The 23,829-nt window shown below is 46.0% G+C and overlaps 1 protein-coding gene across 3 annotated transcripts in view; it reads left to right on the top strand.

Annotated features, from left to right (window-relative positions):
- atp10d (ATPase phospholipid transporting 10D) overlaps positions 1–23,829 on the top strand; it is a 48,249-nt gene that overhangs the window by 10,399 nt on the left and 14,021 nt on the right. For all 3 annotated transcript variants that reach the window (XM_080784667.1, XM_080784665.1, XM_080784666.1), the window contains exons 6-17: positions 6,948–7,149; positions 9,302–9,387; positions 10,243–10,349; positions 13,311–13,442; positions 13,783–13,895; positions 15,199–15,451; positions 16,372–16,586; positions 17,639–17,875; positions 18,699–19,033; positions 19,720–19,966; positions 22,292–22,430; positions 23,278–23,384. In XM_080784667.1, coding sequence (XP_080640793.1) covers positions 6,948–7,149; positions 9,302–9,387; positions 10,243–10,349; positions 13,311–13,442; positions 13,783–13,895; positions 15,199–15,451; positions 16,372–16,586; positions 17,639–17,875; positions 18,699–19,033; positions 19,720–19,966; positions 22,292–22,430; positions 23,278–23,384 — 2,173 coding nt within the window. The remainder of the gene's footprint in view (positions 1–6,947; positions 7,150–9,301; positions 9,388–10,242; positions 10,350–13,310; positions 13,443–13,782; positions 13,896–15,198; positions 15,452–16,371; positions 16,587–17,638; positions 17,876–18,698; positions 19,034–19,719; positions 19,967–22,291; positions 22,431–23,277; positions 23,385–23,829) is intronic.

Genomic DNA, 23,829 nt, shown 5'->3' with positions numbered 1-23,829 from the left:
TATAGGTTTTTATCATCATAACTTCGTTTTTATTTCATTTTCTAGAAGAGGGGTTCTTTCAGCTGCATTCATAATTTGTCAACTGGGAGGTCGGGGTTCGATCCCCGGCCGGGTCATACCAAAGACTCTAAAAATGGGACCCAGAGCCTCCCTGCTTGACACTCAGCATCAAGGGTTGGATTGGGGGTAAGTCCCTGTGACATACTAGCGTCATGTCCAGGGGGTGTACTTGTACATCATGCTGCCTCACGCTACAGAAACAGGAGATAGGCTCCTGCCCTATGGGCCTCATGGCTCGGCAAGGCTACTTACTTACTTACTTATAGTTTTGATCATTTATCGGCATCCCCTGAAAAATGGAATGCTGCGGCTGGATATACTGTAATATGTGTACGTTCCACCCAATGAGAAGGTTCTGCACCCTGTCTGTCTGTTGGAGAATCATGTAAATGATTGACCATAATCATAATCATGTAAATGATTGACCAATAATTGACCATATCTGCTCCAATAAACCAACCGTCTCAACTGGCATGAGAACAAGATATAGGTTATAGGTCTGTCTTTGTCGGGTCTGTATAATAACGTGTGGTTGTCACAAAATCCCAAATCACACATGGACTCATCACTCCTGTCACAGCACAGCAGTGTGCATCGACACTGTAAGACTGTTATTGTCTCCACCAGGCCGAAGGCATGGGGAGAGGGTATGTTTTGCCCTCCGTCCGTGTGTGAGTCCGTCCGTGTGTGTGTGTGTGTGTGTGTGTGTGTGTGTGTGTGTGTGTGTGTGTGTGTGTGTGTGTGTGTGTGTGTGTGTGTGTGTGTGTGTGTGTGTGTGTGTGTGTGTGTGTGTGTGTGTGTGTGTGTGTGTGTGTGTGTGTGTGTGTGTGTGTGTGTGTGTGTGTGTGTGTGTGTGTGTGTGTGTGTGTGTGTGAGTCCGTGTGTGTGTGTCCTTCCATCTGTGTACAGCTAATCTCCGGCACCGTTAAACCGGTCGGTGCCAAATTTTGCACACACACTCCCTGGATGCCAAATTTTCCAATTTTCCAGAACAGCCTGTTATAGCGCCACCAGGAGGCCGACTTTTGTTTTGTTTTTGTTTTGTTTTTTGTCAAATTATCATCACTAGTGTGCCCCGATGGGCACTTTATCTAGTTATATTTTATTGTATAGACCAGTGGTTCTCAATGTGTGGTCCAGGGACCCTTAGGGGTTTCCAAATGGTCTGTAATTCTCAGAGTTGTGAGCGTCCTTGAAATAAAAAATGAATTATAAAGTTTCAATACCACTGAAAAAGACGAATGCTCTGAGAATCATTCAACTGCCTCTGGCCCAGGGGTCAGTTGAGTGCATGCATGGTGCCGGTCATTGACTCGTAATTCCTTTTTTCTTTTCCTTGTGTTTGTTCTCAACCGTCCCCGTTTTTTCAAGGAAGTCGTAATCGTAATGTTGAACTTTGAAGTTTGCCCTGTGGAGGTGTGGCCGTGGTGTACTGTAGAGTAGACCTACAGCCAGGTAAACGAACCTGTACGGCCACTTCCACTTCATTCTCCTCTCGAACACTCCTAGACCCTGGACGGCACAACTGTGGAGCGTTTTCCTCAATATGGATTATTCTATGGATTACTTTTTTCGATAAATCGAATCATTGAGATTGCACGTTCTTTGAATCGACTCAAGGGGTATCTCTTTTTTTTTTACTTTATCACGCAATGAGTTTTGTGCAGAAATGGGGATGAATAGCCGATCTACGAGCTCGCAACTTAGAAACCTGACTAGCTGTAGACCAGGGCTACAACGTTAGATTCACTGCCGTCATTCTAGCACTCACTTTTTCCATTAATCAAAATAGTTTTTATGGAATTATTTATATATTAAAGAATCGAAGTAAGAAGTTGTTCTGATGTTTTTTTTCTTCTACTTTTTAGACGGAAACACTCGCAGTCAAAGTAGATAAACAACTTATTCCAACAAGTGGAATAAAGTTAAACTTTTATACTTTGTCGCACAAAGGTGGTGAGATGGCCGATCTACAAGCTCACAAAGTGTGGCATCGTGACACCTTGTGAGCTTGTATTTGCCCATGGACCCCCATCTTAAAATGCCAGGGAGGGACCCCCAGAAGAGAATATTTGTGTGTTCGAACATTAAAAAGGGACAATTGAATCGATTATTTAATTTCTTCTGAAAGCCCACTTTCGGGGGCGGGACGCGCACCGCGGGCTCTAATGCACAGCCTGGAGCGCATGCCGGTGGGACGACGCACCACCGGGGACCGCTACCACAGCATGCAGGAGCGCGCGCCGGTGGCACGACCCACCACCGGGGACCGCCACCGGCACCTCGGTGGCAGCAGGAGGCGGAGGAGGACCGTGGTCTCGCGGTGGTCGACGGGGGGGGACGACGGCGGCGGCGGCGGTGGGGCGCTCCTCCGGTCCTACGCCGGGAACGAGATCCGCACCACCAAGTACTCGGCGCTCTCCTTCCTGCCCAAGAACCTGTTCGAGCAGCTGCACCGCGCCGCCAACGTCTACTTCATCTTCCTGGCGGCGCTCAACTTCGTGCCCGTGGTGGAGGCCTTCCAGCCGGAGATCGCCGTCATCCCCATCGCGGCGGTGATGGCGGCGACCGCCACCAAGGACCTGTGGGAGGACTGGCGGCGCCGCGCCTCGGACCGCGTCGTCAACGTACTCCCGTGCGACGTCTACAGCAGGTCAGAACGTCAGAACTACAAGGGGGGGCCGGGCCGTGAGTCTCCCCAGCTGGGTGTGGGACCTTGATGATTCCATTGTGATTCCGATTCGGAGGGCTATACGATTCGATTATCATCGATCCATCAGAATCCATCTCGACTCCGATATATTCTATTTCGCTTTGCGACTAATAAACTTGCTTGCTAATGATGCATAATGAAAACATCTTAATTTACTTCCCTTATCTTTAGTATCGCTACAAAAAACGTCTTTCTTTAATATAAAATGAATTCTGTACCAACATACTTGTTTGGTTGTGAATTGATTCACAGTGTTCACTTGTTCCATCATGGTTACGTGGCCTTCTCAAAGCTCTACGTTTGCAATGCATGTCACTTCCATAGTAATGACATCAGCTTCATTGTGAGACATCTGGGTGCTGTTTGTTCATATTTATGACGTCGGGCAAAAACCTCTTATCTCTGTTCTTTTTTGTGTTTTTGTTGTTGTTGTAATTAACGCCGTTCTTGAGCACGTCACACAAAAGCATCAAAAGCAGCAGATCTACAAGCTTCGTGTCGCATTTTGAGCTTTGTCGATCGGCTGCTTTTATCATATTTTTGAATTTGAATCCTGAAAAGTAACAGTTTTGTACTTACAAGGTTTCCACCCCTCAGAGATGATTTAAGCTCTGTTGTGTCAACATGGAGGCGTACAGTGTTCTCTTCGGATCGTGGCGCTGGCTCATTGTTTGCAGATCAACAGATCAAATATCACAGTGGATTATGACGATGACGCACAAGCGTTGCAGGGTGTTGGTCTGCGAGCCATTCCCAAATGTACAACATGTTTGTTAACCACTCCAGACCGGGGTGGCAGACTGGCAGTGGCTCAGGAGGTAGAACGGAAAGGTTCCCGGTTCGATCCCCGGCTCCCCCGGTGTTAGTGTTGAAGTGTCCTTGAGCAAGACACTGGAACCCCTAACTGTTGCTGATGACCAGGTTGGTGCCTTGCATGGTTTCCTCCGCCATCAATGGGTGATAAGTGTAACGCCCAGGATTCAAACCCGGGCCTCCCGCGTGAAAAGCCAACATCTTAACCGCTAATCCAAAGGGAATTTTCTATGACTTGGGGGAGATATTAGACTTTTACCATCAGGCTGAGGTTGTGTGCTACATAAGGCACTATATTAAATTATATAATGCATAATATACCATTTAGACAACTTTCTTATTTGAGTACGGTATGTATATAACGTGTTACCTGCTTTTAACATCATCTTATTTCTGACTTTTAAAAGGAACCTAAATAAAACGTTTTTAGATTTTGTAGCATGATCCAGCTTGCAGACCTTTTTTTGAGTGGTGCAACCACTCCAAGGTACAGCAATGTACGTGTTCACCTATGTGTTCACCTATGTGCCTATGTGTTGGTTAATGAGCACCAGTATGACTATTAGTACCAGTAGGGGCGCTGTTGTGCCAGAAACATAGAGAGTGATGCACTGTTGCCTGCTAATGAGAGAGAGAGAGACACACTCTCTGTGTCTAGCTGAGTTCCAGAATAGTCAAATAATTATGACGAGCTCAGGCTATAGTCACTATAGTCTGATGTAAGAGCCTTTCTATAGCTCAATAACCAGCTATGAACTGTACAGGGCGGCTGTGGCTCAGGAGGTAGAGCAGGTTGTCCAATGATCCCTGGGTCAGCGGTTCGAATCCCGGCTCCTCCTGTCCACATGTCGAAGTGTCCTTGGGCAAGACACTGAACCCTACATTGCTTCCAATGAGTCGGTCGGTGTGACTCGCCACCGTCGGTGTGTGAATGTGGGAAGTGAGGACGCTGGTGTCGACTGTTCGCCGCTTCACCTCCCAATGTGAATGAATGAACCATTGTATAGCGCTTTGAGCAAAAAAAGCGCTATATTATTATTACACTGTTGTTGTGGAGTATAATAGTGCAGGACCCCCAGGTACATGTGTGCTAGTCACCTGAGGGGTCCATGTAAAGACCCATGGGATGAGCTTAGCTTCTCTTAACTATCTCCCTGGACGACTGGCTAACTGTAACGTGAGACACTACTAGTAGACATGCTACTTGTACAGTACATGGCTTCTGTAGCTTGCTTGGGATATTTAAACGATGGTTCATTCATTCATAGAATGACCTGTGTTTTGTTTTTTTTGGTTATAATAAAATATTATTAACTGCCATTACTAGGGTGAGCAAAATCACATACAATAACATCCTCCCTGAAAATTCATTTTCAGGGCAAGACCTCGACCTCGCGTGTGCCGACTCGGCCCCCAGCCTGGTACCCTAGTCAAAATATGGCCCTTGAGGAAAATTAATTGGGGAACCCTGGTATACATGGATAAATTGGTTAAAATGGTTGTGATGCTACATTAACGTATTGACTGCCACATTTATTTCGCCAGCTGTTCTCCCTTTGCCAGGAGTTTTTTTTTTTTTCTTTTTTTTTTTATCGCTCCTCCGGTCGATCACCGACACGGACGCGTGTTTACAGGAAAAAATAAATGTTCCATTTGGACCCCAGTTTGAAAACGGCATGCTGTTGCTTAAAAACACTGCGGGAATTAATTGTGATTTGATTGTGTAATATTTGTGACAGGCCTGATTGGGACCTTGTAGATTGTAAAAACAAAAGAAAACGAAATATCTCGAGCCGTGTAAAATCATTTCCGATGTAAACAGTGATGCTGGCGGAGGCGATCGTATCACTTCAAGCTTGACTGCTTCACGTCAACACAGCGTTCACTGATGCACCCAAACTCTGCAGGAAAGCACGAGCAGCTTCGTTATCATGACCATCACCACACATCGGGCAAAAACCTCTTATCTCCGTATTCTAACTTTTTCATTTTCTTTTCCGTAATTTAACGCCCTGGCTACTTGATCATACTACAGTGTCACACCAAATCATCAAGAGTAACTTTTTCTTTTGCTATTTTTGAATTTGAATGGAAACAAGCCAACAAGAATTTAAATGGAAACAAGCCATATAGGCTATCTTGGATGTTGAATCCTCCTGTATTGTATTGAACTGTGTTTTCCTGCGCTTTTTTTTTTCCTCAAACAAGAAGTATTTAATCAATCAATCAATGCATCAAATGCAGAGAGACAGTGTCTAGATAGTGTCTCAGTAAACTGTAGGGTTACAGGTAAACCTATATTTCACCCACTTCTTTACATGCATAAATGGTAAATGGTGCATTTACTGTATAATGTATATAGCGCCTTTATCTAAGACATATACATTTACCCATTCACACACACGTTCAAACCATGCAAGGCACCAACCTGCACATTAGGGAGCAATTGGGGGTTCAGATTTTTGCTCAAGGACACTTCGACACTAACTCTGGAGTCTGGGGGAGCCCGGGTTCGAACTGGGAACCTTGCGGTTCCCATTTGCGGTGTATGTATTTTTTTTGGCAGGCCTTGATGCTGTCGTAATGGCTGATTTTACACTTCTTTTAGACGGTCGATCGGAAAATAGCCGATCTACAAGCTCACAACTCGTCGCAGCATGACACGTTGTGAGCTTGTAGATCAGCTATTTTGCATGATCGGTTGCATAGTTAACATGCAACCAAGTGGAAAATGTCTTTTACTTATACTGGATCTCTTGTCCACTAGATCTCTTTTACTTATACTGGATCTCTTGTCCACAAGATCCCTTCCAAACATTTTAGTCTAGTTTTTATTTGTTGACAAAATTGTCAATATATTTACTTTTAGTCATTGTTAGTTTTTATTTCATTTTAGATTCCAAAAAAAGGTTAAAAAGTGAGCTGTTATTCTGGGATGGAATTGATAGTGTGCTGATGACCCAGTGACAATGTCTCACAATCACTCGTTTGGGTCATGAGCCAGCAGCTGTGACACAGAGAGCCATGCCAACGCACGACAATGACAGTCAGCTGTTGACTTTGACATAACAAGAAATATGTATTTATTTTCAATTAGCCTTTAGCCGCAGCCTCGAAGCCGAGCTCACTATGTTGTGAGTTTGTAGAGTGGCTATTTTGGGAGCCAGTGTTGTTTTTGGCAGCAAGTTTATATTAAAATTTTAGTCATATAGTCTTTGGAATGAAACTTCATTTAGTTTTAGTCGTCATAGCTTAGTTCCCATTTAGTTTTCGAGAAAAAAAATAAGGTAATATTTCTTTTGTCATAGTATTTAATCGACAAACGTCAACACTATCTGTGTCTCTGCGGTGTTCTCCACAGTGAGCAGAGGTGCTACGTGGCCCAGCGCTGGCAGGACGTGAGGGTGGGGGACTTTGTGCGCCTGTCGTGCAACGAGATCATCCCGGCGGACATGCTGCTGCTGTACTCGTCGGACCCCCACGGGGTCTGCTACATCGAGACGGCCAACCTGGACGGAGAGACCAACCTCAAGCAGAGGCAGGTGGTCGCCGACCTGCCACAGGTATACGCACTACGCACACCGACACCGCAGCCACGCTGAAACCGCAGCTGTCTGTTATCTTCTATAATTCTAAGTGTACGGTATTTGTTAAAATATTGTGTTTATGTGGGCACGCCCACCAGTTCATTAAGTATGCCTGGTTTGCCTGATGGGTGGTGGTCCACCTGAACTGAAGCCGCACCCACAGCTGTAGTTGTATAATGATAAATGGGGAGGGGTTAGGGGAGGGGCCTGATAGTGTGATGTCAATATATTACTGTTTATTTCATTGGCCCGTTTGACTTTGCCTCCAGGAAGAAACCCTTAATACAAAGTTAAAGGAGAATTCCATGCTAGAAGGCTTTCATACCTTTTTATTTGTAGTTGTTACATCCCCACCAAAGAGGTCCAGGTGTTATTTTGTGCAAAAGCTCCTTATTGGCTATTTCCCCTACCATAAGCCCTAAATGAATTTCATTGAATTGAATGGAGCTATGGGGTGTTGTGCTAATTTGCTTATTTCCATCACTCAAAATTATATATTTTTTGTATATAATCTCTCTTCATAATGTACTGTAAATAATATCCCAAGCGGCACACTTTACTACTTATTTAGATGGAAATAAGCAAATTAGCACAACACCCCATAGCCCCATTCAATTCCCATTCAATGCAATTCATTGGGGGCTTATGGTAGGGTAAATAGCCAATAAGGAGTTTTTGCACAAAGAACACCTGGACCTCTTTGGTGGGGATGTAACAACTACAAAGAAAGGTAAGAAAGCCTTCTAGCATGGAATTCTCCTTTAATACACCATTGCACATAAAAACAACTCCAGGGTGTCTAATGAAGTACTGTCACCTCATAGACACATGAAAAACTGGAAAAAGGAAAAATACAAAAATTGTGGCACTCCCTCTTTAATGATTATTCACTCAATTATTTTCTCAAGTATATGTTTTTTTTTTCTTCTTCGATAATTTGTTTCATTTTTTTATAATCCACTAAATTGATTATTGAAGCGGCATTACAATTTACAATTTGACATTTAGCAGACGTTCTGAATCCAGAGCGATTTACAGTAAGCAAGGACAACACATGGCAATACATCACATGCATATAAATAGTCATCGCTAGGAGAAGTAAACCAAGAACATAGCATATAGAATATCCGCACATTGAAACTATAAACACTATAGGATTCCAGATCAGTGACAACGTTTTGAATGAATACAATGTAATTTTGTCCAATCTGTATATAGAGCAGGGGTTCTCAACCCGTCAAGGGGTCGCCACATTATTTTGGGGGGGTCCCCAAATTATATATATATTTATTATTATTTTATTATTTTTGCAATTGAATGGCTGGACAATGGAAATGAAGAGTACTTTACATAGTACACATAGTACATGCATAAACTTTCTTTAATGATTATATCTGGTTTCAGTATTAATTTATGATATATTTTCTGAAAAACCCATGTTTTATGTGAGTGGTTCTCAAACAAGGACCCCCAAAAATATATGAAATTTGCCGTCGACCCCCATCTGAAAATATGTAGTTCCAGGGACGCCCCAGAAGCAAATATTTCAGTTAAAAACGTTCGCTCTGAAAGAAAAATATTTTTTTCATGATTTTTCAAAAATAGCAGGTAGCTGCTATTTCTCACATGGCAATGTCTCACAATCACTCGTTTGGGTCATGAGCCAGCAGCTGTGACACAGAGAGCCATGCCAACGCACGACAATGACAGTCAGCTGTTGACTTTTGACAAGAAATATCTATTTCAATTAGCCTTTAGCCGTAGCCTCGAAACCGAGCTCACTATGTTGTGAGTTTGTAGAGTGGCTTTGTTGGGAGCCAGTGTTGTTTTTGGCAGCAAATTCTTATTTTAGTCATAGTCTTTGGAATGAAACTTCCTTTAGTTTTAGTCACCTGGAATATATTAGTGTTAGTCTAGTTTTATTCGACTAAATCTGCAGTTCATTTAGTCGACTAAAATGTGTCCTGTCAATGTTATAGTTTTGATCATTTCTCGGCATCCCCTGAAAAATGGAATGCTGGATAGACTGTACTGTTATATGTGTGCATTCCACCCAATGAGAATGTTCTGTCTGTCTGTCTGTCTGTCTGTCTGTCTGTCTGTCTGTCCGTCCGTCCGTCCATCCCAGGGAACAGAGGTGACCCCTGAGAGCTTCCACAGTCACATTGAGTGTGAGAACCCCAACGATGACCTCAGCAGGTTCAAAGGTTACATGTGAGGATCCTTTGTCTATATTATTCACCTTATCGTTCCACACTGTCGTTAGGCAAAGTATACAGTACGCCCACAACAACAGGTGCAGCGGTAGAACCGTAACGATAGCCTTTGTGACGTTTATTTGTGTACAAAGGCCACAAATTAAATTCTGAATTCAAAAGCAGGGCGTGTCGTGCACGCGTCATTGCTTTCGGTGCAGATAAACCGACCATGTATCTCAGTGCCCTATACCAGTGGTTCCCAAAGTGGGGTCCGGGGACCCCCAGGGGTCCTTGAGGGAGTTCCAGGGGGTCCCCATCTAAATGATAGTTTGGAACCAAATGGACCCTTATGGGTCTGTAACTCTGAGTTAAATTAACATTAATTTTACAATCTAAATTGGGGGTCCCAGAGATGGAATTAAATGCCATTAAATGGGGGTAGCCTGTTGCATATCAGACTGAGGGTCCTTGAAATTAAACGTGTTAAGAATCACTGCTAGAGCCATAAATATCTTCTCTTATGGGGGTCACTGGCATGTCTTTTCAAATGGGGGTCCGTGGGATCATTAGGGTCAATTCGGGGGTCCTTGACATGAAAAAGTTTGGGAACCACTGCCCTATACTGACGGAAAGCCCTACTTTGTCTTTAAAAACAAAATGTGTTTTCTAAATATTGAGCCAATGATATGTAGCCTATTCGCAGAGCTTGTGACTAAATATGAACTCTATTGGATCCATTGGAACACATTCTGTCCCCATTTTCTCATTTCCTGAAATGTATCACTTTCAGTCATGCACGGTTTCCACCCAACAGCGATGATATTGGTGTGCGTGTGTTGTGTGTGTTGTGTGTGTGCGTGTGCGTGCGCAGGGAGCATCCCAACAAGGTGCGGGTGGGTCTTCACATGAACAACCTGCTACTGAGAAGCTGCACCGTGCGGAACACGGAGACCGTTGTGGGCATGGTGGTCTATGCTGGTAAGACCCTCCTCTTCTTTAACATGATGGTCTATGCTGGGAGGAAGATATCACCTCATTGTCAGCTCCGTAGCAGTGGCCGGCAAACTGTGTTCTCCTGGATCGGACTAGTGAGGAAACACGGGGGAAGGTTGCCGTACCACCTTAGAACCCCCTCAAGGACCAGTCTGGTTGGGAACCACTGCATTAGTCCATTCCTTATCTTAATCACTGATAATGTACAATATCCTACTGTGTCTGTTCTGACTCTCAGGTTTATGTTTCCATTGGCACACCTACAGTAGTCTAAAGACTTTCTCACCAAATAAAACACCTGCTCATCTGAATAGAGAACACTGCCGCTAAACAGAAAACTAGTTTATCTGGTAGAACGTCCTGTCCTCAAGTAGGACACGGTCTTCTTGAGAAGCCAGCAAGCACTGGCTGTACTGATTACTAATTAGTAATTACTAATTAGTGCAATCCCCAAACATGGAATAGACTCGAGTCAATAGACAATCGGACACTGCGTTCATGATTTGTGGCATTTTGTGCAAAACGGGCCACTCACACAAACGTGTTTTTTAAGCCGGTCGTAGCCAAATCGGAATGGAATATGAATGATCTGACCGCCTTGAATTGATCACATGACCCCAGAGATAATCATGTTACGATTTGCGTGAGGTTTGTGCAAAGATCTTTTTCGAGCAGTAGTGTTTTGCTGCTACTCATGGTGACGCTGTAGCGGGCCAATTTGAACCCATGGTGGCGCTGTAACAGGCCTCACAAGACTCACTTCTCCACATCTGGTTCAGAAAGCAGACATTATCCAAAATATCACACAAGATCAGAAATATATTAAAGCAAGCCACAGTTGCATTTTGAAATTCTTAGGACACACAGGGAGCCAGTAAACATTTAAAATGTAGGCATACAAAATAAAATGCAAAGATTTTTAGGAAATGTCCACAATGTCAATAATATAGTGAAAATCTGCTATTCAAAAATAGATGTACAAGCTTGTATAAAACATGTAGATGGGGGTCCGCGGGCAAATATATGCAGTCTTATCAATTTGGAGGTTCTTCTTGGCACGAAAACGTTTGAGAAGCACTGGCATATCATAATGATGGTGCAAAGCTGCAGAAGGCTTCAGGAGACTCTTCAAATCTGACAAGGCATGTAATCCAGCACCCGACTCCTCCTCGCGTGTGTGTGTGCGTGCGTGCATGCATGCATGCGTGCACGCACGGCACGCACATGCACCAGTCAGGTGAGTGTCGGGGCGTTCCATTCGCCCTCATCGACACCATGCAGGTGTTGTTAGTTGCATCCATGTTGTCGGCCTCCCAAACCTCCTATCTCCATAATCTCAAACTGTTTGTTTATGTTTAGGTTGTTTTCCCCCTAAATTCGAAATGGAGTCTGCAAGTACAGTAGACTCGATCTACTAGATCTACAGGCTCTACAAGCTTATGTACACACACACACACACAGTAGATATTCAAGTTCTACAAGCTCGTTTAGCTACGTTATGGGCAGCTGTGGCTCAGGAGGGGGAGCCGGTCGTCCAATCATCCGTGGGTCGGCGGTTCGAATCCCGGCTCCTCGATCCTGTCCTGTCCACATGTCGAAGTGTCCTTGGGCAAGACACTGAACCCCACATTGCCTCCAATGAGTCAGTCGGTGCTATGTTGCCACCATTGGTGTGTGAACGTGGGAAGTGAGGACGCTGGTGTCGACTGTTCGCCCGCTTCACCTCCCAATGTATGAATGAATGAACCATTGTAAAGCCGCGCTTTGAGCACTTGGAAAAGCTCTATAAAAATGCACTTCATTACAAGCTAAAAGATAAAGAAAAAATATTATTTTGGGCAGTTTTGGACTTATGGGGTTTCCACACGACAGTGTTCTGGGACAACGCTCCTCTTCATAGCTGCGGGCCATGAAAAAAAAAGAAATAGTAGAAGGACGAGTCACACATTACACCACAGCTCCACAGTGCACGCCTGACCTGGTTCCATTCTTTGCAAGTCACTATTGGGTTTCATTACATTAGGATCGGGGTGGTTCTCAAGGTGGGGTCGGCGGACCCCCCGGGGTGTCTTTGAGGGGGTTCCAGAGGGTCCCCAGGAAAAGTTTTAAAGAAAAAGAAAGAAAATCACAATGCGATGCAAGGTCTTGACAAAATTGTGTGATCACTGATATGTGACATGGAGGCTCGAGCTTTAGCCACATCCAGGATGTGAGTCAGTGCACGCTCGCACTTTGTAATCGTTCTTGCCTTGTTACTGTTTATTATTGCTGCTAAAATGTTTGAGGAACCAAAACAACATCACTTTTACTTATGTAAAACTACTTTTACATGAGTAAAAGTATCTGTGTCTAAGTGTAAATAACACACACACACACACACACACACACACACACACACACTGGCTGAGCCTCCAACCTGTACCTTCCTGGTGTCAGATGCTACGATGTGTTTGAAACGAGTTAATAAGGAGAGTGGCGAGGTTCAACTTCTACTGTGTGTGGTATTAGAGTTTACATTACAAAGAGCTTACCCACTGAGCAATAGTCGTCGTCTATTAGACGTTTTCTTAGCGGTCTGAGCTTAGCCTAGACGTTGATTAGCAGTTTTTTAAACATCTATATATAGACTTATATAGACTGACTCCACTGTGTAGCCTAAAGAGGAAGGAAGTACAAAATGACACGTCTTCGTCAGGCAGCCTAGTCTTAATGAATATGATCCTAATTACCGTCCTATCTTAACGGATATATAGATCTAAGATGTGTGTGCCTCCTCCTCCCAGACCATGAGACCAAAGCCACGAAGAACAACATATAATATATATATATGATGTGTGTGTCGTCCTCCTCCTCCTCTAGGCCATGAGACCAAAGCCATGAAGAACAACATATAATATATATATATATATATAGATCTGTGATGTGTGTGTCCTCCTCCTCCTCTAGGCCATGAGACCAAAGCCATGAAGAACAACAGCGGTCCTCGCTACAAGCGCAGCCAGCTGGAGAGACGTCTGAACGTGGACGTGTTGTGGTGCGTCGTCCTGCTCTTCCTCATGTGCTTCGTCGCCGCCGTAGGTTCGTAACCTCATCACGAAACCTCATAGCTCGAAACCTCAATCCCTCCATACTACCCTCAGTCACCACGAAGCCTTGCATCTCCCTTGATGTACAAGTACACCCCCTGGACATGACGCTAGTATGTCGCAGGGACTTACCCCCAATCCAACTCTTGATGCTGAGTGTCAAGCAGGGGGTCCCTGGGTCCCAGTCTTTGGTATGACCCGGCCGGGGATCGAACCCCGACCTCCCAGTCTCAGGGCGGACACTCTAACCACAAGGCCACTGAGCTGGTGCCAGAGTTTAATTTGAATTTTGTGTGTGTGTGTGTGTGTGTGTGTGTGTGCGTGCGTGCTAGGTCATGGCCTTTGGCTGAGGCAGTGGAAAGATCCCATCTTCCTGGTGGGTGATGAGCCTCCTCCCGCGCTGGCGGGCTTCTACGTCTTCTGGACCATGATCATTGTGCTGCAGGTGGGTCTAACACAGGAGGTAGAGCAGGTCGTCCGATGATCCATTGGTCGACGTGTCAAGTCAAGTCACCTTTATTTATATAGCACATTTAAAAACAACAGAAGTTGACCCAAAGTGCTTTTCATGTAACAATGACATCATAAAATACAAAATTAAAATAAACGTTTAGCAATACTTCATATAATAAAAATACAATATAACAACATTTAAAGAACATGAAACAACAAAAAAAGCCTACTAATTACAAAAAGGTTTAAAACATTCACAAGACTAGGAGCTGAAGGCAATGGAGAAAAGGTGAGTTTTTAGGGAGGATTTGAAACTGTCGATGGTTGGGCTGGATTTGATCTGCAGTGGGGAGACTATTCCAGAGTTTGGGGGCAATTACTGAGAAGGCCCGGTCGCCTTTGTTTTTTTGGCTCGTTGAGGGGACAGCAAGGGGCAATTGGGAGGTTGACCTGAGTACCCTGGAGGCTGGAGGTGCAGAAACCAGGTCACAAATGTTTCACTGGTAACAGTTGGGCCAGAACCGGGGTTATGTGTTCGCGCATTTTGGTTCCTGTCAAAAGTCTTGCAGCTGAGTTTTGGACCATCTGTAGGCGAGACAGAGTGGATTTAGTCAGGCCATGATACAGGGAATTACAATAATCGAGTCGAGAGGTGATAAAAGCATGTCGAAGTGTCCTTGGGCAAGACACTGAGGACGCTGGCGGTGACTGTTCGCCGCTTCACCTCCCCAATGTGTACTGTATGAATGCATGGGCCGTTGTGAAGCGCTTTGAGTATGCACAAAAGCGCTATAAAAATGCAATCCATTATTATTACTAATGCTGCGTTCACATCATGACCCGAGGCAGATGCAAAGATAGAAAGATCGCAGCTCACGCGGTCGTTGGCGTCATCAAGAGCGCGTCCGTAGTGCCGTGTGTCGGAGGCTACGGTTGTAGCTTTGTAGCTTCGCATCTGGAAGTTGAACCCAGCTCGGCTTCAATGTGTAGCTCTTTCGCAGCAGCTATAGAAACGTCGGATGTGCGTCACAGCTTCACGTCGCTGGCTTCCATTCCATTGATGGTAGATGAATGGTGTCTTTGCATCTGCCCGTGTGAACGCACCACAATGCTGCTTGCTACAGGCTGCCATTCATGTCCAATGGAAGCCGGCTACATGGAGATACAAAGCTACAGGCTACCGTTAATTTTAGCATTTCTATGCACCAAGGCACTACAGTGCAAGGAAACAATGATTTCTGTCTCCCTCTCCCTCTCTCTCTCTCCCTCTCTCCCTCTCTGTCGTACACATGCAGGTGCTGATCCCCATCTCGCTGTACGTCTCCATAGAGATAGTGAAGCTGGGTCAGGTCTACTTCATGCAGAACGACGTGGACCTGTACAACGAGCCCCTGGACACGCGCATCCAGTGCCGGGCGCTGAACATCACGGAGGACCTGGGCCAGGTGCAGTACCTGTTCTCCGACAAGACGGGCACGCTGACCGAGAACAAGATGGTCTTCCGCCGCTGCACCATCTACGGGGTGGAGTACCCCCACCTGGACAACGGTGAGCTCAGCTGCCGTTTGCAGGTTGCAATAGTTTCACTCTCGAGAAGCACGGGATGAAACCATGAAACAAATACATTATTCAATACAAGAAATAAATGTTCTGAATCTACAGCTTGGTATCTAGGCTGCAGATAACCAACACACCAACATAGAATCTACAGCTTGGTAGACGACAGATAACCAACACACCAACATAGAATCTACAGCTCGGTAGACAACTGAGACAAGCTGGAGTTGGAAATACATTGTTTTCAACGAGGGCGGCGCAAATAAGAGCGATTTTAAGCATGTGTGCAACATGACAACTGTTTTAAAGTATTGTACAGTAACAACTAAAAAGTCTCTTTTAATGTTTATGTTTCACTATTACTACAAAACAATCTAAAACAAAGGGATCATTAAAGCTGGGCTGTTGCCCTGAGTCCAATGCATTTCTGCCTATACTTCCGGTCCAGGACTTGTCCCAGTTGGTTGTCCCCTATTCTCAATAGAGGTCTACGTAGGAGAGCCACCATTGGACTGAAGCCCCATGAAGTGAACGCAGTTTGTGTAACTCTGTCTATATCTAAGGCTCTGACACCAACATAGCCGATGCAAAATGTATGCTTTATCAACAACAGATAAACATCGGCTACTGCCATCTGTTAATGTCTGTTTCATTTGCAGATACCGGTATTGACCGATACATCGCTGCATCAATAATTTGACACTGTCAATAGTTAAAGATGAATATAAGGGTCCATTTGGTTACCAACTCTCCCTCATTTTTCTGGGGACCACCTGGAACCCCCTCAAGGACCACTGGTGGTCTCTGGGCCACTGGTTGAGAAGCCCTAACTATACAGCCCTGCGGGACTCTGCTATGGGATTTAAGGTGTGTGTGTGTGTGTGTGTGTGTGCGTGTGCATGTGCGTATAGCGCGGCGGCTGGAGGTGTACGAGGCGGAGGAGAGCGAGGCCCAGGGTCGCTCGCCCACGCTGCGGTCGGGCTGCAGCGTCAAGTCGCTCAGCTGTCGCTCGTTGAGCTGCAACCGCAGCTCCGTGTCGCTGCACACGCTGACCAATGAGGAGGAGGCTGACGACGAGCAGGGCCACCAACCACCACCGCGCACCAGTGCCTTCTGCAGCCGCATGGTCAGTCTCTCTCTCTCTCTCTCTCTCTGCAGCCGCATGGTCAGTCTCTGTCTCTCTCTCTGCAGCCGCATGGTCAGTCTCTGTCTCTCTCTCTCTCTCTCTCTCTCTCTCTCTCTCTCTCTCTCTCTCTCTCTCTCTCTCTCTTTCTCTGCAGCCGCATGGTCAGTCTCTGTCTCTCTCTCTCTCTCTGCAGCCGCATGGTCAGTCTCTGTCTCTCTCTCTGCAGCCGCATGGTCAGTCTCTGTCTCTCTCTCTCTCTCTCTCTCTCTCTCTCTCTCTCTCTCTGCAGCCGCATGGTCAGTCTCTGTCTCTCTCTCTGCAGCTGCATGGTCAGTCTCTGTCTCATACACACGGACACACACACACTCCAATTCACGGTTCGCAAACTTTGTTTAATTTTTATTTTATTTCAATGACCCCCCCCCCCAGTCCCCACAACTCTGAGTCCAAACAACAAGAAAATGTCAGGTTAAAAAAAGATAAAAGTGTGTGTGCGTGTTTGTGTGTGTGTGTGTGTGTGTGTGTGTGTGTGTGTGTGTGTGGCAACAGTGTAAACACCAGTGTCACTGATAAATGATGTATGTTATCTCGTGAAGCTTTTATATGCTTACAATACAACACACACACACACACACCAGGCTTTCAATTAACGCTTTGCAGTCACAGCCACACACAAGGCTACATACTGTAATTAGATTACATGTTGTGCTGTCGTTGGCCATTAAATGAATACATGAGTAAACGTGTGTGTGCGCTCTCTCTCACTCACACACACACACACACACACACACAGTACTGTACTATGTATTTCATACAATTCCAAATGAAAGGAACTCGGGGATAAAAAATATAAAAACCAATATTCAACGTCTAGTTTCTCTAAACTCAAACGTTAATTATTCAAATAAACAATGTTTATTTACAATTTCACTTGACGTCATTTGCTGATTTCAGACCTTTGAAAAACACTGGTCAGCCAACCATAAACAATCATTACCTTTTACTATTATCTGTCTTCATATTGCCCAACCCCCGACCCCTCCCCCCTCCAGGCTAAGGAGGTGGTACCGGACCCCCTGCTGGTCAGGAAGTTGAACTGCTTGTCCTCTCCTCCTCTGCTGGGTCTGAGTGGCGGCAGCTCGCCGTGGGTGGCCCCGCCCACCTCTGTGGCTCCGCCCACCTCTGTGGCCCCACCCAGTCTGGAGCTCACCTACATAGTGGACTTCTTCATGGCGCTGGCCATCTGCAACAGTGTGGTGGTGTCCTCCCCCAGCCAGCCTCGACATGTGGTGAGTGACTCACAACAGTGTGGTGGTGGCCTGGACCGGCCTAGCGGTCCAGGCACCTAGGCTGGTAATCCAGCCTGACAGCCTCTCGCGGGTTCGAGTCCCGATCCCGACCACCTTTGCTGCGTGTCTTCCCCACCCCCATCTCTCTCCCCGTCTCCTGTCGACTTACTGTGAATCTATCAATAAAGGCAAAAAAAGCCCCCAAAAATATCTTAACAGTTCTACTACGTAACCCGCGTTCCCCGCTATTTAATCCAATATTCTACGCTGCCTAGATTGTCTTATTACCTTTGGAGCATACACCGAAATATTTGCCACTTTGATCCACGAAAGTCTGGTGGAAAATAGTCCGATGGTTTGTTGTTGAAGAGAAAACCATGCCGCCATTACAATGCAGCAGCCTCCACAGCATGTTGTAGTCCAAACAAACCCCTCGTTCACTTGCATTGGGCTCATTTTCCCAGAAGCCCTAGCAGCCCAGAGCATGGCTTGATTTCCGGTTTCGTCCTCATAACGCGACGGCCTCGTGACCAGGTCCGCGACAAAGCCGCGGAAAAAACGAATTAAACAAATAGCGGGTTTAGCATATTAAGCAGGGGGGGAACGTTGGATTAAATAATTCAAAGCTGTGTTAAAAAAACCAAAAAAAGGTACCCATATACAAATGATTTAATTTCGGTTTTGCATATCGGTTCTTATTTGTTTATTTTTTTAAGAGCAAAATCGGTATAGAGCAGGTGCGTCTCTCTCTCTCTCACCGTTGAATGGAGTCTCTCCATCAGAACTCTTGACGTCCGTCCTCTCTGTGGGTTGTGTTGTGCAGGTCCAGGTCCCCGAGGCCAAGACTCCTCTCAGGTCCCTGGAGGACATCAAGCTGATGTTCCAGCGCTTCAGCCTGAGCCACTTCTCGTCTCTGTCCACCACGATGTCGTCGGCGGCGGCGGTGGCGGCGCCGCCCCAGGACAACGAGAGCCCTCACAGCTTCACGCGCAGGCTGTTCACCTGGGGCAAGGCCGCTTCCTTCAGCCCCGCCACGCCGCCACCCATCGCCGCCGGGCGCGGGGAAGGGCCCGACGCGACGGGCAAGGAGCCGGGCGAACTGGAGGCCTCCATCCTGGGGTCCAAGTCCTCCGCACTGCAAGAGGAAAGGAATGACGGGTAGGCCTGACAGCATTTTATTATTGCGCGATCGACTGGTTGCATTTGTTTGAGTCATTCTTAATTGTGGAACTCTTGAGAGCGAAGGAAATTGGGCCTCTGTTCTATTTAGTGTAGCACGGTAGTTCTCAAAGATCTTTTAATTTCAAGAACATATAAGAAAAAAGTCCTTCTGCACACATACAATGGACAGGTGCGTCGGATAACTGGAACTGAGAAGTAGAGAAAAAATAATCCCGCACACTGTCTTCACTTGAGTTAAATGTATTGAACGTTTCGGTCGTCAGGCACGATGAAGGTCCGTCGACCGAAACGTTCAACGCTCAATACATTTAACTCAACTCGAGTGAAGACGGTGTGCAGGATTCTTTTTTTCTCTACTTCTTAATTTCAAGAACAGCCGTATCTCTGAGAGTGTTCAAATGGAGATAGAATCCAGCAGGAAAGCACGCACAAATTCCACGGCTGCTGAACAAAAATATGTACAGATGAGAAGATATAGGAAGTCCGCACACCACCGGTATTGGGCTACCAAACGTTTCGACCCCTACAGGTCTTCGTCCGGAATGAGGAATACAAAGTAGGCGTGTGTTAACAAGCTGTTATGAACAGTCAAGGCCCAATTTCTTGCCAATATGGCTGCTGTGCATAGAGCCTACTAGTCAACTAGCATTTCACATCGCTAGTGACAGCGTGGAGGAGGAGGAGGAAGGCTGGCCAACGGAGGACGATGCGCCCGGCGAGCGCGTGGACGTCGTGTCGGGCGACGGCAGCTCGGCCAGCGGCGCCGACGACCAGCTGCTGTACGAGGCGGAGAGCCCCGACGAGGCGGCGCTGGTCCACGCCGCCAGAGCCTACCGATGCACGCTGCGCGCACGCTCCGCAGAGCGCCTCCTGGTGGACCTGCCGGGGATGGGCTGCCTGGCCGTGCAGGTATGTATTATGTACTGTGTGTATATATATATATATACACCTTGCATGTCGTAGCTGTACAGTGGAAAGACCTTGTATGTTCAGAAGTGTTACTTTTAAAGTACTCTCGCGTCAGACAACTATTCTCCACAATCTCCGACTGCTATCGAGTCTGGAACTACAGCTCCCGAAATGCGAGTAAGGAAGCTTCTTTTTTCCGTTCACGAAAATATATTTGATCTATATCTCTATACATTTTTGTATTTCCTTTTCTGCTAAGCAACAAGCTATATGTGCTTAGATGTTTTCTATTTATTATTCGGATACATTTGCGCGACTGTAAAGACGAAACGGAAGTGGGGAGGAGGCTCCACTTCCGCTTTATATTTTACTCATGACAGCTCTTCCGTTGCTAGTCCAGACTGTATGACGGAAGCATTTGGAAATTGCGAGAGGCAACATTTTTTTTCCAGAAATGTTTGAGAATAGATGATCTACAAGCTCACAACGCATCGCTACACGCTGTGAGCTCGTGGATCGGCTCATTTCACTGCCGTTGCCTGACACTCTATTGTATGACGAAATAGGAAAAGTGGAACTACGCAACCAACGTGTACAGTATGTTTATATAATGAATAATGTCTCCCTGCTCTTCTATTGAGACATTTAGATCGTGTCAAAGGTCATGTCTCACCTAGACACAGGATCTGACACGGATTTTGACGTGATGGTCAAGATTCGTATCCAATGTTTGTATCCAATGTTGTTTTCTTTTCTTCTTACCTTACCTGTCCTGCTCTACTCTGACTTTATCCCCTCTCCTCTCACCCAAAACGATAAATGACGATGGAGCATTTGAACGCTGTGGCGGGTAGGGGTGCAGCGGTTTTCAACCGAAAACCGAACCGTTCGGTTCTGCATACACGGTTCAATGCGCTCTAATGAACCGCGCTTTTTCGGTTTGCATTAATTCATTTCTTACAGCTGCGAAGAATGTATTTCTCGGTCACACACCGTCCTACTTAGAAGTCTAGCACTCTATCGGTCACACTCCGTCCTACTAAGAAGTCTAGCACTCTTTCGGTCACAGAAGTGTAGCACTCTGTCGGCCCACCCCCTACACACACACACACACACACACACACACACACACACACACGTCACACACACACACACACACACACACACACACACACACACACACACACACACACACACACACACAGAGAGAGAGACGGCATGATGAGGAGAATCCAGCCCTCGCAAAGACCACTCGGTGGAATAATTATTGATCGTCATACACAGAGACACACACAGCGGAGTAACCTCGAATCAACAGGCTTCTAAGCACCGTCTTGTTCAGATCTGCTTCTGCATCTGCACTCGCTGTTTGAGTGCTAAAAAGGGAGAGAGAGAACAAAAACAACTCGTTGTTGTTGCTCTGTCCACCCGGAGCAGGAGAAGAATATTCCATCTGAAAAGTCCCAACAAAATACTCTATGTCCAATCCATGACTGTAGATAGAAACCCTTCTTCTAATAATATAAGCATAATATCTCATGCAGAGATCTTTATTGTAAACTTTTGTAAATGTTTCTGTGCGACACGGCACTCTGCTGTGAATTCCTCCCCAGGGAGCTCTCCTCTCCTCCCTGCATGTGCTGCGAGTCTGCACTACGTGTGAGCGCATAGGTGCATTATTTTTTCCCTTGAACATAATGATGAGGCACATTAAAATAGCAATATAAGTTTTTTTTCCCCCTTTAAATAATGAAAAATGCCTAATAAAATAATATATGCTAAAAAAAGAATAAAAGATAATGCTATAAATAAACTTTTTGAGTGGTGCAAGCCAGTCCCTTGGACTTATGTGTGTGGGTGCCTGCCTGGCTGGCTGGCTGGCTGGGTATGAGCATGAAAACAGCATGGTTGTTTTTCACCACCTGTGTGCAACCTAACACACACACACACAAACACAAACACATGCCCATATTAACTGTATATGATGATTTCGTGTGTGCCAGTACAGTACAGTAGAGGGTACAGTAGAGGGACCGGCACACAGTAACTCTGTCATTTCTCAACCGTTTCGGACACAGGGCGGCAGTTCGGAACCGGCCCGGCACCCTGGGCGCGTTCCTGCCCCCCCCCCCCCGGAAACCCCCACACAGAGTTGCACTCACTTTACACAGGTGTGATTTTTCTTTTTTTTACTGTACCGAAACCGAACCGAAACCGTGGCCCCCATACCGAGGTTCGAACCGAACCGTGGGATAACTGAACCGTTGCACCCCTAGTGGCGGGCAACATAACGTTCTAGTGACGATGCATTCCCTAATTGTGCAGCTGCTGCACATCCTGCCGTTCGACTCGTGCAGGAAGAGGATGTCGGTGGTGGTGCGCCACCCTCTGACGGGCCAGGTGGTGGTCTACACCAAGGGGGCTGACTCTGTCATCATGGAGCTGGCCGAGGCGCCGACGCAAGGTGGGTGACCGTCATCTCTTAACCCATTTTGGCCTGACGTCGAAATTGAAAAGATGTCTTCATACCTCGTGTTTCTGTATCAGTGGTGCTCAATATTTCATGTCAAGGACCCCAAAAAATGATATGTAATCCACCGACCCCCATCTGAAAATATGTTGTTCCAGGAACCCCCCTCAAGCAAAGATTTGAGTTAAAAACGTTCACTCTGAAAGAATATATATTCAAAGATTTGTGCCACATTTTCACGATTTTTCAAAAATAGCAGACCTCTGTGGGGTGGGCTCGTTTTGAATTAACAATCAAAACCTAAGCCTACAGGGCACAGCAGTGGTGTGGTTTTCTGCTTCCACTACTACAAAATTATTCATATCAATTATTTTAAGCCTAGAATCAAGCTAGACTTGATCTAGTCTTGTTGGTGGTGACAGAAATGTAGAATTTGTATGACGTTGTGTGCAGGCAGCAGAGACCTAACATAGTATTTGCATGACGTTGTGTGCAGGCAGCAGAGACCTAACGTAGTATTTTCATGACGTTGTGTGCAGGCAGAGAGCAGCCAGCCGAGACCTAACGTAGTATTTCCATGACGTTTGTGTGCAGGCAGAGAGCAGGCAGCCGAGACCTAACGTAGTATTTCCATGACGTTGTGTGCAGGCAGCAGAGACCTAACGTAGTATTTTCATGACGTGAGCAGGCAGCCAAGACCTAACATAGTATTTCCATGACGTTGTGTGCAGGCAGAGAGCAGCCAGCCGAGACCTAACGTAGTATTTCCATGACGTTTGTGTGCAGGCAGAGAGCAGGCAGCCGAGACCTAACGTAGTATTTCCATGACGTTTGTGTGCAGGCAGAGAGCAGGCAGCCGAGACCTACGCTCACATCAGGGAGCAAACACAGAGACATCTGGACAGCTACGCCAGAGAGGGCCTCCGTACGCTCTGCATCGCTAAGAAGGTAAATACCGTATGCTATTAATGAAGTCAATGGAGAGCTCTCTCGCTCTCTCTCTCTCTCTCTTTGTCTCTGCTAGGCCAGACAGCCGGGCCGTGTTCAGAGAAGAGTGAGGAGTGCTTTGCATAATCTTATCCACAGTGTTACTGTTCATACAGTGTGATACCGCCGGCACTGTCCCAACCTATCAACCATTAGGTGCTCACTGCTCAAACATCGAGTCATCTGCGTTATTAGCATAAATATATTAGCTGAAACAATGTAAACATGGGAGTTCTCATATTAATTACTAATGTTTCAAGTTGTATCGGGTTCTCGCATACAAAATCGGGAGAATCAAATGGCCTTTCCAAAAGAACCGCATCAGCACGTCTTTACCATTGAAATGTGAGACTGGCGCTGCAAATAAGTAACGCGCATAGATTAAAGTTCTCAGTCGCCACGACTG

This window comes from Protomyctophum bolini (genome assembly GCF_963924005.1).
Source record: "Protomyctophum bolini genome assembly, chromosome: 15".
Classification (NCBI taxonomy): Eukaryota; Metazoa; Chordata; class Actinopteri; order Myctophiformes; family Myctophidae; genus Protomyctophum; species Protomyctophum bolini.
This window is presented reverse-complemented; position numbering and strand designations above follow the sequence as displayed.